The sequence below is a fragment of the Urocitellus parryii genome, chromosome 11 (assembly GCF_045843805.1).
Source record: "Urocitellus parryii isolate mUroPar1 chromosome 11, mUroPar1.hap1, whole genome shotgun sequence".
NCBI classification, from domain to species: Eukaryota; Metazoa; Chordata; class Mammalia; order Rodentia; family Sciuridae; genus Urocitellus; species Urocitellus parryii.
In genome coordinates, this window is record NC_135541.1 from 109241464 (window position 1) to 109261275 (window position 19812).

A 19812-nucleotide genomic window follows, 5' to 3' on the forward strand; every position below is an offset into this window, starting at 1 on the left:
CCTCAGCCACGCCCCACCGGCAAACGTCAGGTCCTCCACGCCCCCTCATTCCGTCTTTGATTAGGCGCGCGCCCTACCTGAGGGCGGCTGTGATTGGCTGGAGATGAGTGAATTTGTTATATGATTGGTAGATAACAGCGAGGGCCCGCGCTGAAGTCTCGTGCGGTGAATTGTGGGGATGGGAGGGGATGTGGCCACAAGAGGTGAATAATGATTGGCTCCCAACCGCGGCGGGACGGAGTGAAAGGCGGAAGCGGAGGTTGGGGACTGGGCTTTGCGGGCGCGTGAGAAGGAGCGCTATGGAAGGAGTCAAGTGTCCGGAGCACGGTAAGAGGCCGGATGCGTAAGTCCACCGTACTTGCCCCTGCCGTTGAGCTAGCGTGGCGTAATTGTTGGTGACCTCCTTGTCTCCTCAGGGACCTTCTGCCTTTTGAAAACCGGAGTTCGCGATGGCCCGAATAAAGGAAAGAGCTTCTATGTGTGCCGAGAGGACTCATGCAGCTTCGTGAAGACCACCGAGTAGGTCTCGAGCTGGGGAGCATTCCCAGTGTCCGCCTGAGCCTCCCAGGGGAGCTGCTGGTCCCGTGCTGTGCGGGCACCCTCAGAGGAGTTGGTAATCCCGAGTCATCGGGGAGTTTGGGAATGAGGCCCCCACCGATTAATTGTACTTGTGTGACCCGAGTCTGGTTACTTTCCCCTCCTGGGCCTTGGATTTCCCCGCGTGTAAAACAGGGATCCTTTTAGTTTCTTCCAGCCTCTTGCAATGTTTGATTTCTGGTCACCTGTCGCGCCTTAATCACTCCCTTCAGCTTGGACATTCCACCCTTCCTTTAAAGAAGTGAGGACAAACAATAGACCTAGTTAAGAATAATCTGTTCCTGTTTTGCACTAGTTTTCGGCTGGACCGGTATTTAAATATTTGGAGTTAAAACAGTGGTCACTGGATTATCAGTCCTTTTCTTAAAGTAGGACTCTGTGTCTAAATAGTGATGTTGATGACTAAACATTTCTTTTTAGGGATTAGCGCTGAAGGAAACATCAGTACTCAGGTTTACAGACTTGAAAACAGACCCAGAAACGTTAGGCATCTTCTCTGAAGTGAGAAAAGTTAAAGTCTTCAGTGTTATTATTTTATCACATCAGGTGCCTACATTTTTTTAAGTGAACTGAAAACTATCACATCATCAAACATTTCTTACTGCTATGTATTCAGTTGAACTTGGTAAAATTATTTTCTTAATATCATGTAAAGCATATAATGGATATTTGTAGTAGAAAATAAAGTATCCTTTCAATATGTTTATTAATTTCTCATGTTCCCCTTCCATGAATTATATGATTTGTATCTTTGTTTTGCTTTGAAATTAAGTCAAAGACTTTGGATCCTTTTTCAGACTTTTACCAAAAATATTTTTTTAGCCTTCTAAAAAGTTTTTTTTTATTGTTTTAAAGAAATTACTGGGAAACAGTTTAATACAAAGTGATTTTAGTATTTGAGTAAAGCAATCAAATGTTAGGATAGAAGGAACCAATAAATAATACTCAGGCTCTTTTAGATCAAAAGCATATAATTATATCAGGGTTTACTGGATTTGTGCTTGTCTGTTTTGGTACTGGGGATTGAACCCAGGGCAATGAGGTATATCCTCATTCCTTTTCATTTTTATTTTTAGACAGGGTCTCACTAAGTTGATGAGGCTGACCTTGAATTTATGATCCTCCTGTCTCAGCCTTCCAAATTGTGAGATTACAGGCATGCAGCACCACTGCTGGCCCTTTACCGTTTATTTCTAGTTTCTAAATATACTGGACCTCTTAGATTCAGTACCCAGCACGGATTTTGAGAGATACAAGCATGTTCGCTTTCGTAGGAGTTAGCATTGATCGTGGCATCTGACTCAGATTTACGTCAAGATAAACATGCTCCTATATAGCGTGCCATTTATACAAATGAACTAGTTCACGTGAGGACAAATATTTGATAAACTTAACATATTTAGAATATATCTGATAACCAGAATATAGGCCAAAAAAGTTTCACGAGTCATAGGAGACCTTTACACAAACCTGTTTACTCTTGAATGTTATACATACTTAATTTTTTTTCCTAGTAAGTTGGGAGAGAGTAGTAGTTTTCGTATATCGGACAAGACGTGAATTAGTTACATATTGTTAGAGGTAGGCATGTGAATAATGCTATGTGACAGCTTATAGGTTATTAAGGTATAAAGATTAATGGAAGAACCTGAGGAAAATTCATGTAGGGCCTCACACCTAATCTTAGACTTCAGCCATAAGTCTGTGGTATTGCAGTGTAGAGTCAGTGCAGTTGTAAACATTTGAGTCATCAAGAAAAATGTCTTTATTGTCATGCTTTATTTGAGGAAGTGGAAAGAAATGGAAGCTATCTACCCTATGCTCAGAAAAAAGCATATAGATAGAGGAGTGTGTGGGATTTACAAATCCATTAGAGGCTCTCCACAGATTCTGGTTTAAACCAATGATTTCAGTTTATTTTTAGGATGTTGCTGTATTCCTTGCTCTTAAAACAGAATGTTCTTTTTTTTTCCCTCTAGCATTCCTGTTTCTCATTGTTTATTGCATGAGGACTTTGTGGTAGAGCTTCAGAGTTTGTTTCCACTACAGGGCAAGAAAGAATGCAGGTAAGTATCCAAAAGGAACAGTTTTCTATTCCCCTCCAACCCAAAGAGTCTTAGCTGAGATATTTTTTGGGTTTTTTTTTTTTTTTTTTTAAAGTCGCCATTGAAAAATAAACAGCCTTTCTATATGTATTGAGTATCTTCAGGGCTGTTATTCCCTAACTGCTGAGCAACTCATTAATCTGAGCCAGACTTGTGGTTAATTTCTGGGTAGACAGCTCTACCATTGTTCCTTTCTAATTTGCAGGGAGCTATAACATCAGCCCACCAACTTATTGTCATTTAGTTCTGGTAATAGAACGAGGTAATATGTAAAAAGGTTTAACAAATGGTAACTCAAATTGTAGTTTCCTTTATATGGGGATTGGGAAAGGCAGGGAATTCTGTAAAATGAAAGCTTTATTTATTGCAGTGCTGGGGATTGACTCCAAGACCTAAGCTAAGCACACACTCTACCTCTGATTATACCCCCAGTCTCAGTTGAGCAGATATGTTAGTGTGGCTTCAGGAGATAAGGTTGACCAGGAAGGCAGGGGCCAGGATGTGATAGTCTTTGTATAATATTCTATATAAAATAATTATATTATTATTAACATTAAACTATTAGAATAACTATTTTTGTATTTTTAGATCTTTGCCTCTCCCACTCCAAAATAGACAATAAAGTATCAATTTCACAATTTTTATATACATGAGTAACGCCCACACTACTGTTTCCTTAATTGATTTACATGTATAGTAAGATGCATAGAACTTGAATTCAACTGGTTGAGTTTTGAGAAATGTGTATATCCACCCATAAAACTAAGCTCCAACTCAAAATATCACCCCAGTAACTACCATTTTCTTCATTCCAGTTAATTCTGCCCCTCTCTACTCAGCAGTCAGTTTTGGTTTTTATCACTTGAGATTTGTTTTGCGTGTTTTTGAACTTCACATCAGTTAAATTATATTTTATGTATTCTTGCATCTGACTGCTTTTACTTAACAACATCTGTGAAATTTATCCATATTGTGTCAGTAGTTCACTTTTTATTGCTAAATTTAATTCCATTTATGAATGTACCATCATTTTTTTTATGTACTTATTTGCTTTCCGAAAATCTTTAGTGAAGTATCTGTTTGAATATTTTAAATATATTTTTAATTAAAATTTTCATTGAGTGATCTTAGATTCACTTGCAGTTTGTAAGAAATAATGTAGAGAGGTCCCCTGTAGCCTTTACCCAGTTTCCCCCAATTTGCAAAACAACCAGGATATTGACATTGATACAATGTACTGATCTTATTTGTAAAGTGAACTTTATTTGTATATGTTTAGTTTTATATAATTTGGTACATGTGTAGTTTTATATATTCATATTCAGTCAGAAAACTGAATAGTTCCTTCACCACAGGATTCCTTCTGTTCTGCTTGTGTAACCATACCCTCTTTCTCTCTCCCTCACCCCCAGGAACCATAAATCTGTTCTCCATTTCTAAAATTTTGTCTTTTCAATTTTGTTACATTATAGAATAATACAGCATAACTTTTGAGATTTTTGCCTGTTTTAAAACTGTTGTTATTTGTCTTTTCACTATTGAGTAGGAGTAGTTCTTTATACAAGTTTTTTGACATATTGTGGATTTTTTTCCCTCAGTCTTTGGTTTTCATTTTCTTAACTTTTTTTTTTGAAGAATACAATTTTTAATTTTTATAAAGTCTAGTTTATTATTGTTTTATGATTTGTACTTTTTGTTTTCTTTCTAGAAATCTTTGCCTATGCCAAGATCACAATATCTCCAGTAGATAGATTTTCAGGAATGTAGATTTTCTTTTTTCCACTTAGGTCTATAATCTGTCTCAAATTAATTTTGTGTATGTGGGTAGAGGTTCATTTACTTTTTCATATGTTACCTAATTTTATTTTAGTGCCATATTTCCATTGAAATCATTAGAATCTTTGTAGAGAATCAATTGACCCCATAAAATTGGTCTATTTCTAAGGTTGCTAATTTGTGCCACTGATCCATTTACATATTCTTACACAATCAGGTAAATTAGTGTGAATCTTCCACCTTTATCCTTTTTCAAGATTATGTTGGCTATTCTAGGGTTTTTGTATTTGCTTATAAAATGTAGGATCAGCTTTTTAAATTTCCACAGAAAATCCTGTTGGCATTGCATTGAACTTATATAGATCAATTTTTGGAGCCGAGACATCAATATGAGTTTTTCAATTCATAATCATGGCACAGTTGTTTAAAACCTTAAAATTGTTAGATCATTTTCATCATAGTTTTTGTGCCCCCTTTTGTTAAATTAATTCCTCAATGATTATGTTTTTCAATGCTGTTATAAGTGGGATATTTAAAAACTTTTATCTTTACATCATTTTCTGCTGGTACAGTGGGTCTGGTAAGCCTTTATTACATGAAATCTGGATGTACTCCTGATATTTAAAATCATTTTCATACCACGAGGGATCTGCTACAATACAGAAACACTGTCGTAGGTGGCAGAGGGAACTGAAGGATTTCCAATTTGCATTAAAAGGATCATGGTGATTAAAAAGTGAACAGAATGGCAGCAAAAGGCTGAAATAATAGTTAGTATTGAATACCTGCTACACGGCATGTTCATTAGCTCTTATCTTTCATTTTAATAGCTCTATTTTACATGCAGAGGAGGAAATGCCACTAGAGAGGTTAGAAAAGCCATTGAGGTCCTGTGGTTTTGAAATGACTTTGCTGGGACTCGGATCCAGCTGATTGCAAACATACCTGCTTTCTCTAAGTGAAAGAAAGACATAGTCTTTTCCTTTTTTTGTGGTTTTCACAATCAGCTTCAATGCCACTGCCTCCGTTCAGGCCCATGTCTTTGCAGTTAGGCAGGAGAAAATTTGCATAGAGAATTAGAGTTGATAAGACATGTTTCCTGGTAGGGCATTTCCATCCATGCTCTCATCTGGAATAGTGAGAAAGTCGGCAGCCCCGACTTTCCTGAGCTGTGAGTATTCCGAGAGAAAGTGTGGTATGCTCAGTCTGGTGTTTGGCACATTATTAGTGCTCAGTGAGTAGTTGTTACGTTGGGGTTTCTGGGAGATGATTTTATATTAAGTGGAACAGGGAGGGAAAGGTAACGTCAGTAGAGGATTTGGATGTGTTATAATAGGTATAGCTATGGACTAATTGTGTATGAAGTGAATGTGAAGTCAGCTAGAAAAGTAAATGTGCAGCTCTGAGTGGAGAGCTAGGCTGAAGGTGGAATCTTGAGCACTTGTCATTAACAGTCCTTGTGTTAGGTAGATAAGGCAAGTCTGCTAAATGTTTTCTTCTTGCCCAGATCCAAAACACTCACTAGGAGATAGGTACTGAAGCTTTAAAAAGATCATTTTGGGCTGGGCATGGTGATGTATGCCTATAATCCCAGTGGCTCTGGGGGCTGAGGCAGGAGGATTGTGGGTTCAAAGCCAGCCTCAACAAGAGTGAGGCGCTAAGCAACTCAGTCTCTAAATAAAATACAAAATAGGGTTGGGGATACAGCTCAGTAGTTGAGTGTCCCTGAGTTCAATTCCCAGTATCCCCCCACCCCCAAATTATTTTGGGCCAGGTGTAGTGATACACACGTATCCCAGCAACTCCAGAGGCTTAGTCAGGAGGATTTTTCTTTTAAAACCAGCCTCAGCAATTTAGTGAGGTCCTAAGCAACTAAGTGAGACCTTGTCTCAAAAAATAAAAAGAGCTGGAGATGTAGCTCAGTGGTGAAGTGCCCCTGGGCTCAATTCCCAGTACCTCCCACCCTCCCCAAAAAAGACTGAGTTGGGACAAATAAAATACAACAAATTAAAAGACAAAACAAAAAGCACCAGGTACAGGCTGAGAATTTAAGCAGAAATAAATAAGCACATAGATGATGATTTCCTTAGGAAACTGGAAGGGCATTTAGCCAGGACTTATAAGAAGGATCTTGAGGACTGTCTATCCTTCTTGCAAATTGAGTTTTCTGTTCAAGAACTTGAATGTTTTATACCCTCTGACTAATATTATGATGCTAATTATACTAGGCTTAACAAAGCCAGGAGACAGGTGCAACAAAGGAATGGAGTAAGGAGTAAATGGAGTAGGGGGGTCAACCAAGGTTAAGATGCCTGTTTTTTGTACTCTGTGGTGTAGCTGCATTTATATGTAGTTCTTTGATTTAAACGCCAGATGGCATCACTCGCCAGCATGTGACTAGCTCTTCGGATATGGCAAATAAGGAAAACTAGGATAGACTCTCAGAAACCCACAGAGAAGAAATCCTGCCTTGACATATGGCACACTCTGTTGGGCCTTGTCCTCAAGCTCCCAAGTTCAGGTTCTCTCCTTTTTATCTATCTGCTGTTCTTTTCAAATACATGGGATCAAAAGAGATGGAAATACTCCTTTGTCTACAAATAGGTAAAACATTTTAGTATTTTAAATAGCTGGTTGTAGTGGATATTCACAATATTTTACTTTTTAATAATATCTTCATGTCTACAAAACTCCTGTGTTGTGGGTGATTGGGTAAAATTGAGCTGCAGAGTATCTAGCTCCAATATAATGGGTGGAGTGATGATGGAGAAGCATTTGGGCATGAGCCAGATCCTTGCAAAGGCCCTCAGGTGCACCAACCATGAAGAACTCCACTCATAAAGTCAGGACTTACTAGGTGCTATAGAGTATTATGTGGGGGCCAGTGAAATGTTCTTGTTTGTAAAGAATATTAGCCCTTTGTGGTATTTGTATGGCAATTACTTTTTCCCAGTTGCCTGTTACATATTATTTTCCTTGGAGTATTTTTGCCACATGAAACTTTAAAACTTTTATGTGGTTAAAATTACTAAATTTTTTCTCTCTCAACTTTAGAATTTTATGTCATCTTAGAAAAGGTTAGGGTTACAAAAACATTCATCTCTGTTTCTTCGAATACTGTGTTTTCCATTTTTGTTCTATCTAGAATTTTAGTGTAAAAGAATGAGGTAAAATCCAGCTTTATGTTTTTCTAGTGATGGAGCATATAAAGATGTGTTCTCAACCCCTAGGGGTCCTTTGACACAGTTGGGATAAACATTAGACATAGCAAGATGGGTAGCATTCCACCTGCCAGTTAGAGCACTAAATTGAATGTGTTCAGATGTGACTAAGATCAATAACCTGTTAAAAAGGTTACTGAGAACGTGGAAGAACTGAGACTTGAACTTGGCCTTGAGTGACCTTAACAATGTTCAAAGGACAAAAAGTGTTATAGGCAAAACAGCAATAAGTAGAAATGTGGATAATAAATAAACAAAATGATTAGCAAGAATGAGTTTATGATTTAGCTCTACATTTATTAATGCATTTAATCTTCAAATTGACCAGAAGGCATAAATGTTATTGTTTTGCTTTGTTTCCTACTTCAAGAGGAGGAAACTGCCACAGGGAATAGTCAAGTACAGTGTCCAGTGTCTGATGGCTCAGAGCTGATTGTGTGGTAGTGCTGGGATTCCAGCCACCCAAAGAAGGTTCTGGAGCTTGAGCGACTCTGCCTTGCTGAAGTGAATAGACTTGGCAGTGCTGTGCTGGGTTGAACAGTTGCTCTTAATAAGAAGGGAGGTTTTACCTTCTGGTGAGGAAATAGGATTGAAGAGGTCTGGCTTCCTCTAACTGGTTTTGTCTTCATTATTGCTAATAACCTCTGTCCTGAAAAATAATTAATACACTGCAGAAATTATACTGTTCCTTAAGTAGAATCAGTATCTGCTTTTTCTTTTCTTTTTTTTTTTTTTTTAATAAAAGACCCAGGAGCTTTGCTGATTTTAATCAGGAAGGACCCCTTATATTTATCTTTTTATTTATTTATTTATTTTTAATATTCATTTTCAGCGGACACAACATCTTCCTTTGTATGTGGTGCTGAGGATTGAACCCGGGCCGCACGCATGCCAGGCGAGCACACTACCACTTGAGCCACATCCCCAGCCCTGTATCTGCTTTCTCTATGAGAATATATTTCTACTTTTCTACTGTCATCTTCATGGATTTACAATTTGCAGTATTAGAGATTGAACCCAGGGGTCTTCTGTCACTGAGCTATATTCCCAGTGGCTTTTTTTTTTTTTTTTGAGACAAGGCCACACTAAATTGCCCAGGCCAGCCTCAGACTTGCAGTCCTTCTGCTTCAGCTTTGTGACTAGCTGAGATAACAGGTGTTCCTGGTAACAACAATTTTTTTATTCTAAAAATAGAGAAACCCACCCAGATAACTAATCTGGATTAATTAAATTAATTAATCAGTTTTACTTTTCTACATTACTTAAGAATGTTAAGTAAAGCATTTTAGGACATGGATGCTCAATATGTGTTTTCTTCTTTCTCTAAGTTTTGGCCTTTCATGAAAGTCTGCATGATTGGGCTTTAAAATAGATCCTGTCAATGAAATCCTTCCAGTAAAGATTCCATTGTCCATGAGGAGGGGTTTGATTAAGAATGATGTAACATCATGAAGATGAAAACTTCAATTATAAAAAAAAATAGATAGATAGATAGATAGATAGATAGATAGATAGATGGATGAAAACTTCAGTTGCAAAAAATATAGAGAGATAGATGTGTAGATAGATAATAGATGAATGAGGAAGCTCTTCATATATACATTCTTACGGAAGAATTTCCAAGGTATATCAAGTAAAAAAACAAAAAGAAAGATATTTAGTACAGATTGCATATACCTTTTTTGGAATGATTAGGATCAGAGGTGTTTTCAGTCTTCAAATTTTTTCAGATGTTTGAATATTTACATGTACATATGAGCTATTTTGGGAATAGGACCCAAATCTAAACATAATTGGTTTTATGTAACCTATTCACATGGCCTAAAGGTAATTTTATATACTTTTAAAACAATTTTAATATTTAAATTTAATAATTTCAAAAATAATTTTAATAATTTTGGCTTGACTATGGACTTGAAAATCTTTAGAAAGGTGAATAGAAAGATAAGAATGGTTACATATTGGGAGGGAGGTGAATAGGGTAAATAGAGTATGGAGGAAGCTTTTCTCTACTTTTTTATTCCTTTGATTGAGTACATTACCTATTTAAACAAGTATGTACTTAAACCTCTAACTGATTTATAGTTTTTAGGAATCATTTTGGTTAATGAAAAAAAAAAATCAGTTGGTTCAATTTTATTTATTAATTCTTAACTATTATGTACAAAAGACAAAAGTACAGTTGGGACTACTGAGAAAATGCATTATAATTTGTCAAAGGAATCAGGTCCTGTGGTTGTTCCTAGTGTCAAGATTATGCACATTCTATTCCCCCATGATTTAGTTTTATATGTGCCTCTGTTTGTACTTTCTGTGAGTTGGTAATTGGATCTAGAAGTTTGATCCCATTCGGGTTTGTTTTTAGTTTGTTAGGCTTATTGTTTTGTTTTTGTTTTTGCAGCATCCATTTTTAAGTGGTATTGTGGCCTCCCTTCCAGCACATACAATGTCTGGTTATCTTTTTCTGATTTTAGCAGCCATTGCTGACCAGTGTCTCCTTTTCAGTCATTTTTTTCTTTTTCTTCTTTTTTTTTTAAATGAGGTAGCTTTTTTTTAAAATGGCTTTATTTTATTCACTTGAGGATTGAACCCAGGGCCTCACATGTGCTAGGCACACACTCTACCACTGATCCACAACCCCAGCCTCCTTTCAGTCATTCTTGATAGAGTAAAAAGAACAAACCTGTTTGCTGTCTCCGGTTACCAGGTCATCTTTGCCTTCCTAGTTCTTTAAAACATCCTGTGCTTTTTATGTGTATATTAGAGTTGGTTTCAAATGATCTCCCAAAGCCAGGATCAAATAGTTCCCAGATATTTTCTTGGATTAAAAATAAACTCACCTCTTATTTTAAGGATTTTCATAGTGTAATTATTTATATTTTATATTTCATTAGGTTATTCTTCCGATGCACCAGAAGCAAGGCAGAGGGAAAACACTGGTGTGGAAGTGTTCCCTGGCAGGTGGGGATTATTTATGTTTTCCAACCTCATATGTTAAGCCTGTTTAACACATGGTGTTGACTGAAAAGACCCTGAAGCCTTATTGACTGGTGGCTTCTCATCAAACCATCTCTGAAAAACTTTCAACAAGGTAGACCCGGAGGGACTGTTGTTTCAAAGTACCATTGTTACATTCAAAATTTAATTATTTACCTCTTCTTTCACTTAAATATTTTTCAGGGTTTTTAAATACAGCTAACATTCTATTTAGGAAAAAAATTAGATTTTCTTGGCTAACTTCCCTGTTTTCTTACAGATTACTACCTACTTGATATTGGTGTTGGCTAAGTATAGATGTATAGATAGATAAATAGGTAGATAAAACTGGGAGACGTTCTACAGATATCTGATGCATAGGGAACTAGATCTAGGGAGGCAATGAGACTCGTTTTAGCAGAGATATAGCTTAAATGTATGATTCTGGATTCTTCTAGTGAAACCTTCGGAAAGCCAAAATCAAAGTGAGCATAGTAGGACAGTGTTTAGATTGGGGAAAAGTTCATCTTGAGAGATTGGGTTTTACTGAAAAGTATACATTGTGACTACTATGATTGTAAAAGCACTTTGGTATAGTCAGGACCTGGAAAAGTATGATTATGAACAGAGAAGGAACATGCGTTGAAAGTTAAGAAACTATTCTGTGTGAGTTTGGCATCTATTATTTTTTAGATGCAGAAGTGTTTAGAAATATTGGACTGCTTTTACTGTTACAATTTCCATTTCCTCTAGGAAAAAAGGCCACCTAGATAAGAGGGTTGCATTAATATTTTATATTATGATTAATTATTTTCATTGTCCTTAGGATCCTAATTCTAAAGAATATCCTGTAACCAATAAATCTCAGCCCACATCTGAGCCATTTCCTCATCCTTCCAGTCAGCCAAGAAACCCATTCAAGGTTCTTGACAAGAATCAAAACCCAGCTCTCTGGAAACAGTTTGTCAAAGGGGGAGGGGAGGAAAATATGGCTGCTAAGAAGTCAAGGGAAAAAGGAGACCAGTCCATGTATCAAAAGCCTGACTCTAACTGCTCGATGGAGAAAGAGTTCTCATCTAGTCTGGTAATAAAGAAAACGCAATCTGGAATTCAAGAGGAGGAGCAAGAAGAGACAACAGAGGAAACTAAAGGAATTACATACAGACAGCACCCAGGGAATGGGCCGAGAGGACCATCTGTATCTCCTCAGGAGAAGTCAGATGGTGAGAGTAAAGATGTTCAAAACAAATCAGAATCTCCAAGAGAAAAGGAAACCCAGTTTTTGCCTCAGAAGATTCATGGTCAGAACCAAGTAAGCCAGCCTCAAAAAGGGGATCACCTCGGCAAGGAGCACCTCAAGAACTTGGAAGCTAAAGAAGCAAAGGCAAAGGATGGCCCAAGCACACAGACCTTCCAGAAAAGGCTGCCCCAGGAGCATTTCCAGGCACCCTCTGGGACCCCGGGACCTGCTCCTAAAGGACAAGCAGCACCAGGGCTTTCCCTGGGCGAGGGGTGCCCTGCTGCCTCAAGCAGTAGTGAAAGTGAGGAAGATGACGTTTCCTGTATTCCAGGAAGCCCTCTACTCTTTGACTCGACTATGGACTCACCGAAGTCAGAGAACCTTCAGCTCCCTGTTCAAACTGTGCGAAGAAAAACATCTGCTTCCTTGAACGTTTCCAAGAAGAAAGAACCCTCCGATCCAGCTGCCCAGCGTGTGTACCTTACAACACAACTGAAACAAAAGAAGGTAACTCTTGACTTGTGCTTTATTTCTAAGGTCAGAGCATCACTTGTGGTGTGCAGCTAGGAGACCCTTACTATTCAGTATATATTCATTGGGAAGGTTTTTTAAGTGGATGTTAAGTTTCTGCCTTTCCTATACTTTCAGGGTTAGTAAGTGAGCTGAGCTTTGGAAAAAATCCTGGTTTTTACATGCATGCTTAAATGACCATCCTTTCAGAATTTTGGCAAGTTAGGCTTTTTAAAATCTGAAGCTACTCCTCTAACAACTTGGGCAATCCATTTCATAGATCTGTTTTTCAGAGCACATTGGCAGTGGTGAACATCCAGGCTCTTCCAGACAAAGGTGAAAAGTTACTCAAGCAAATCCAGATGTTGGAGGAAGCACTCAGTACTCTTGCCCTCTCCCCAGAGCAAGGTAAATAAAGTAGGTCATACCCCAGAACCTGGGTTTTTTGTGAACCTGATATGAGACTTTTTAAAGAATGTGTTGGCTTATTCACCCTCCCATCTTATTATTTGCTTCTGAGATCTCTTTTAAACAGTTCCTGTCCTTTATTAAAAACTTTTTCTCTTACTTCCTGTAGACTAAACACCCGCTGTTTAAGCACTATTAAAAATACTTCATTGTTTAGGAAGCCTTCTAGCTTATTGGAATGACAGTGATCCCACTCTCTCCTCTACACATACAGTCCCTTCACTTGCTTTTCTGAACTTTAATAGATTCTTCCTTTGTTTCTTGAGCAGGAACGAGTGAGAAGAGTAACACTCAAGCACGACAGAGTACGCTCACCAAAACTACTGTGGGCCCTCCTCACGTGGTGTCTCCCCAGCCCCTTGTGGGTCATGATCTCCAGCCTGTGGACCCTTTAAGGCTACAGGCAGCCTGCCAGGTAACTACTGGAGGACTCAGCCACTGCTCTGGAGGTAAGATCCCAGGGCCTGGTCCTGCAGTGAAGTGCTGCCTCTGTGAGTTAAATGCCATCAAGCAGATGTCTTTGTGCCTGTGAGGAGGGACATACCATTTTTTTTAAAATTGTTTTTTCTTAGTTATACATAACAGTAGAATCCAATTGTATAAAATTATACAACATGGAATATGTCTTATTCTAACCTAATTAGAACCCCATTCTTGTGGGTGGGCACAATGGTGGGATTCACTTAAGTATTTTCATATGTGTACATAGGAAAATTATGTTAGATCTATTTTACTGTCTTTCCCTATTGCTAATTCTCTCTTCCTTTCATTTCCTTTTGTCTAATCTACTGAATTTCTCTTCTCTCTCTCCTTTTTTGTGATTTTTCTTCCACATACCAGTGAAAACATCTGACCTTTGGTTTTTGGGAAATCATTCTTGAATTGAAAATTGCACATATATTAAAGATCATGGTGCTCAGTAGAGCTTTGCATGGTGTCACTTAAATCTTGGTGAGGCCTTGTACTACTGTATGCTCATCAGTCAGCCCAGTGGCTGGCAAACAGGAGTCACCCAGGGAATGCCTGTGAATGAATACTCTGGCTAACATCATCATGAGGCAGGTAGAGCAGCACATTGCATTTTTATTCTTCCTTCTGTAGGGGTGTGATTTGGGGTATGTGTGTGAAGGCAGAGCACAGGAGTGATATGACTGCAGACGGTACTTATAGACGCACAGAAAACGGTAAACACCTGGCCTCTGCCCCAACTTAGCTAAGTGTTTCCCTTGTGAATAACTTTGAATTCAGAAGTAGCTGCAGAATGAAGCTTTCAGGTGAAGTCTTAACTGGGTCATCTGATGAGCTAGCTGGCCAATCAGGAGGCAGGAGCTCAGGTTGGCTGGCTCGAAGGAACGAGGAGAGCTAAAGCCAGTTTCCCCCAACAGAGAACTACCAGAGATGTTAGGCCCTTGAAAAGCAGTATGAACAGGGGTGAAAAATAGATGTAGGGCATTTGAAGTTAAGGTCACTCTAGAAGGGAAAAGAGAAACATACTTGTTCTAGTATGTTTCTTGACTGCTCAGGAGGCTCCTTGAGAGCATTTCATGTTACAGCATGATTTTGTAATGTAGTGGTGACCAGGTCACCTAGGGAAACATTATGTAAGGTTCGTTTTTTTTCTTTCTTTCTTTTCTTTTTTTTTTGAAGTGCTGGGGTTGAACCAAGGTCCTAGCACATGCTTAGCATGTGCTCTAGCACTGAGCTACACTGCTAGTCCAAGTTATGTTAGTTTAATAAGTTAAAAAGTATGTGAAATGTCTTGGAAAAAAATTCTATTAAGGTAGTTTTAAAACATTTTGACATTTAAGTAATTTTCATTTGTCTAGAAACTTCTTATTTAGAATGCTTCATCCCTAATTGCAAACAGCTGAGGCACCTGTAGTTATTAACTAATATCTGTAGCAGTTCTCTGTGTAGAAGGAGTGGGCTCACAGTACTGCAGTAGGATATACACTCAGGTCATGACCTGCACTTTAGGGGTCATCTCTCCCTGACTACTCAAATGTCAATGGCTGATTTCTAGCCTGGGCTTTTCTGTCACGATTTTTCTTTGCATCCAGGTATGTTTTCTTCCTAAAATATTGGATGGTGTTACCTTTTTCTCTACCACTTTTTCTAGGATGAAAAATAAAGTATCAAAAATATTATATATTGGGCTGGGGACGTGGCTCAAGCGGTAACGCGCTCGCCTGGCATGCTCGGGGCACTAGGTTCAATCCTCAGCACCACATAAAAATAAAATAAAGACCCTATGTCTATCGAAAACTGAAAAACAAATATTAAAAAATCTCTCTCTCTCTCTCTCTCCCTCTCTCTCTCTTCCCCCTCCTCTCTCTCAAAAAAAAAAAATTATATATTGGGCTAGGGGTATAGCTCAGTGGTAGAGTACTTCCCTAGTATGTGTGAGGCTCTGGCAAAGATCCCTAGAAAAACACACACACCCACACACAAATATTAATAATAAAAGCTATGAGTTAACTTATTTTTTGTTACACTTTTAATTATTTTATACTGTTAAGAATATTGTTTATTTGGTTTTAAAAAACAAACAATGGGGATAGAGAAACCTGTGAGACCAGGTGAATTGGAGGCAAGAATTTTTAGTCACAGATCTTTTACCTGCAAATATTCACTTGTGGCTTTGTAGCCTTAGCCAGAGCATAGTACTTGTGACATCTTTTAGATAATGCCTTCTTGCATGCAGATCCTAGGAACCAAGATCACCTTTATTCAGTATGGAAAATCACAAGTGAAGCCATTGATAGGCTGCATCGATCACTGGAGTCATGTCCTGGTGAGACAGCAGTGGCAGAAGATCCAGCCGGCTTAAAGGTGAGCTGTGAAGACTCGTGGTACAGAGTATCTCTTAACAGTCTCCCAGTCCCTCTGAAGAGAGAGACCACTGTGACGCTGCCATACAGAGTCCTCTCTTCATGTACCTTTTCTACAAAGTAGATGCTTTAGTGACTTTCCTTGGAATATTTTCTCCTTTTATGCTTGAATAGTGAAAAGAGCAGAAACAAAACCTCTTCCCCCCACCCTTTTTAGAAATTGGACGCAGGTGTACTCTACTACTAAGCTACATCCTCAGCCCTTTTTCTTTTTATTTTGAGCCAGAGTCTTATTAAATTGCCCTGTCTGTGCTTGAACTTCCGAACCTCTGCCTCATACTCCCAAGTCACTGGGTATACAGGTGTGCACAAAACCCTTGTTTTTAAGTCACGAAGTAATAAATTTTTGTAGCAGTAAAATATCCACTTTTTGAATTTTGGTAGGTGCCACAAGGATGAAAAAGAATTGCTATTTGCAGTAAACCAATAGGAGTTTATATAAAACAATTAGAAAGTGACTATAAGGCAGTGATGAAGTGTGCGTTTTAATGTGATGTACATAATACACAAAGTACAAAAGATATTAAAAATAAAGGAAATGTCACTGTAGAGCAGTAATTATCTGTTGCCTACTTTGCCTTGAAGAAGCAATAAGTCTTTAGATAGCAGAGTGAATAAAAACAAAACATTGAAATTAGACAATTAGAGAGATAGGTGGGTAGAGAATAAATACAGAGATTGGTATCAATAAACGATCAGGAGTCATTAGTACCTGAGCTGGGAGGAGCAGGTGATGTTCTGAGAAGGGAGACTCCTTGCTGTGGCCTTTGGTGAAGGAATTTGATTAGAGAAACTCAAAATACGTTATGAAATTGCTGTAGAATTTTGAGCAGAAATGTTTAAAGAAGATTAATTTTATCATGGCTTATAAGATAGACTGGAGTAGGAAAAAGTGTCCAGTTAAAGGGCCGTTGGAATTTATAACTAGCAATGCTGGAATGTTAGTTAAAGAGGAGAGTCAAATTTAAGAGCTAATCAGAAAAGTCAACAGAAGGATTAGTGAAAATAGGATGACCACTAGAGATCTTGGTTGCAAGGAGTAAAAACAGACAAATCAGGACTCTCAGTGGATGCCACGGATGCAAAAGAATTACTACTTGTAACGAACCAGTAAAAGACTAGAAATGCTGAATATTAGATGTAAACCACAGCCTAAACTTGGGAGGACAGATGAAGTGAATCACTTAAAAGATGACAACTAGAACATTTAAGGAATCACTTGTAGAAAATAAAAGCAAGGTTGCAGTCTGTGCATACAGGATCTGATACAGCTTCTCGTTAAGAATTTGTGCTTAACATTTGGTTGTTACCTTTGCAGGTCCCTCTGCTACTGCACCAGAAGCAGGCGTTAGCCTGGTTACTATGGCGGGAAAGGCAAAAGCCACAGGGCGGAATTCTAGGTAAGTTTGGTTTTATGGTAAGAGCCAACAGTTATTGAATGTTTTGGCATTATACTAGATGTGTTGTCTCATTTGATCCCTTCCACAACTCTATTAGGCAGGTAATTGTGATTCCCTTTTATAAATGAAGAAACTAAAGTATAGAAATATTAAGCAACTTGCTCAGAAGTACACAGCTGTAGAAAGAGTTGCAGTTATAAGCAGTAGTGGTTGACTCTAGCTGATTAGGCAGAGGAGTTTATTTTTTGGTAATCCTAGAATCTCTGGGAGATGTGGATTGCCAGGCTGGAGGCCAGATTTCCAGGAGCAGTGGCCACAGCCAGGTCACCAACTAATTTTAACTTTTTTGTTCCCAGCACTAGCTGCCAAACATCATCAGATGCTTCTGACACAGGCTTAGTGATTTATCAGTAAGTCTCACAGCATATAGTCATACTCATGGCTGTGATTTATTACAGTAAAGGATGCAGATCAAAATCAACAAAAGGAAGAGATACATAGGGCAAAATCCAGGGAAAATCAGGCACAAGCTTCTGCAGTCTTCTCCTAGTGAAGTCACATGGGTCACACTTAATTTCCCACTAGTTGTGACAACATATGTAAAATGTCTCTAGCCAGAGAAACCTGCTAGAGATTCAGTGCCCTGGATTTTGGTCACATAGGCAGTTATAGCCTGGTGAATTATCAAAGTTTCATACTCCCAGAAAGAAAGCATGTGTTCAGCTTGAGCCATATTGTCTGTACAAGTGGTTTAGGCAGAGTGATCCACTCTTATCAGTTCTGAAATGGTGAGAAGCTTTCCTAAATCTGAGTTTCCAGACAGCAGCCAAGGGCCCACTTTGTAAGTAGGCCTCAGAAGTTAGCAGACAGACCTGTTATGTTGACTCTTTCTGCACAGCGGTAGAGCCAAAATTCAAATTATAGCCTATGCCCAGCCTGATGACTGAGCCTCAGTGTCTTAATCTAATAAGATGAGGAAATAATATAGAATAGAATATTATGAGTAAATTAGATAAGCTTAATGACTAGGAATTGGCACAATGATAGTATCCCAGAAGTATTAAATTATGGCCTTCTTTGATGAATAAATTAAGACCATGGAGGACTGTTTGGAGTTAATTTTTTTTTTTTTTTTTTGTTTGAGATGAGGTCTCATTTTGTGGCCCAGGCTGATCTTAAACTCCTGGGCTCAAGTGATAATCCTGCTTCTGTCTCCTGAATGCTGTGACGATAGGTGCACACCACCATGCCCAGTTAGAGTTAACTCTTGAGCTGTAGAAGTGTTGTAGCACCAGTAGAGTAGATGGTGGGAAGAGTCTGCTGGGATTTTTTGCTTTTGGAGGAGGTGACAGATAAAAAGACTAGACAGTGACATCAAACAGGAATAGTTATCAGTTGATGTAGTGTTAGGTAACAGTGTAACATGGAGACTTGGATAAGATCTGCATTTTAAGATTTAATTATTAAAAAAAAAAAAAGTAGTACTAATTGTTTGGTTTAGTTCCCTAACTAAGTAGCAAGAGATAAGGTTTATTTTAACTAAGAAGATAAAGAATCAATTGGGGATGGCAAAGAATAGGGACTAAAATGGCTTTGGCTTCAGAGAGAACAGGGTCAATGTCTGTGGTGGCTTCTATTGAAGTTGTGATGGTTCTTTACCTAAGTAATTCACTATCTGGATTGTGGTTTTATTTTCCAGCGGATGATATGGGTTTAGGAAAAGTAATTCACTATCTGGATTGTGTTTTTATTTTCCAGCGGATGATATGGGTTTAGGAAAAACCCTGACAATGATTGCACTCATACTAACCCAGAAGAATCAAGAGAAAAGCCAAAAAAGGGATGAAAACATAGCTGTGACATGGCTTTCCAAAGATGGTAGGTAAAAGTACCTGATGCCACTTCTTAGGTCATATGAACCAGCTGGGAAGAGAAACTTAAGCTACAGAAGGACACCTTTGGTCATATTGAATTGATCTACTGGGAAACCAGTATCACATTGCTTTCCTGTGGTATCATTTCTGATGCTGACTATGCTAATTATAAGTGATCATTCTTTCCCCTTTTAATCTGTTTTTTATCTATGATTAGAAAAAAAAATTAGAGAAGGTTAAGGCTCTAGAAGACTTAGTTCGAGCCTAGTAATTATTATTTTACTAAACTCCAGGGTAGATCCAAATTAATGTATTAGTTTTTTTAAGGGAGATCTGTCACAAATTCACATTTTAGCTTCCATAGTAGAAGCCATTTTCCATATTTCTGAAATTCCAGAAAACTTTCAGATGATAGACAATTTCCATCTTAGCCTAGTTTTTAAAATGTAGTAAATTCACTCATATTTTTTAAAATATTATATATAGATAACTACATGTAAGTTGCCATGTGCACAAATAGTTGTCCTGAGTTGGTTAGACAGAAGTCTGTGGTCCTCTGCCCTCAGCCTCTTATGAGCCCACAGCTGGGGCCTTGCTCCCACGTGGAGCAGCAGCTTGTGTAGAGCAGCACACAGAGAGGTGGGTGATGGCACAATACTCCATCACTTTCTTATTCCAAACTGATATTCACTCACCTTGAAAGAGGACTTTTGCACTTATATATGTGTGTTTTAATTGACAAATAGTAATTTGT

General features: G+C 38.2%; 1 protein-coding gene across 1 annotated transcript in view; it reads left to right on the forward strand.

Moving 5' to 3' along the window:
• Positions 1–255: 255 nt before the first annotated feature.
• The window catches only part of Ttf2 (transcription termination factor 2), a 39373-nt gene continuing 19816 nt past the window's right edge, over positions 256–19812 (forward strand). The window contains exons 1-10 of the mRNA XM_026407287.2: positions 256–327; positions 417–519; positions 2577–2663; positions 10594–10660; positions 11502–12422; positions 12719–12833; positions 13163–13342; positions 15598–15725; positions 17103–17184; positions 18943–19062. Coding sequence (XP_026263072.1) covers positions 300–327; positions 417–519; positions 2577–2663; positions 10594–10660; positions 11502–12422; positions 12719–12833; positions 13163–13342; positions 15598–15725; positions 17103–17184; positions 18943–19062 — 1831 coding nt within the window. The 5' untranslated portion in view covers positions 256–299. The remainder of the gene's footprint in view (positions 328–416; positions 520–2576; positions 2664–10593; positions 10661–11501; positions 12423–12718; positions 12834–13162; positions 13343–15597; positions 15726–17102; positions 17185–18942; positions 19063–19812) is intronic.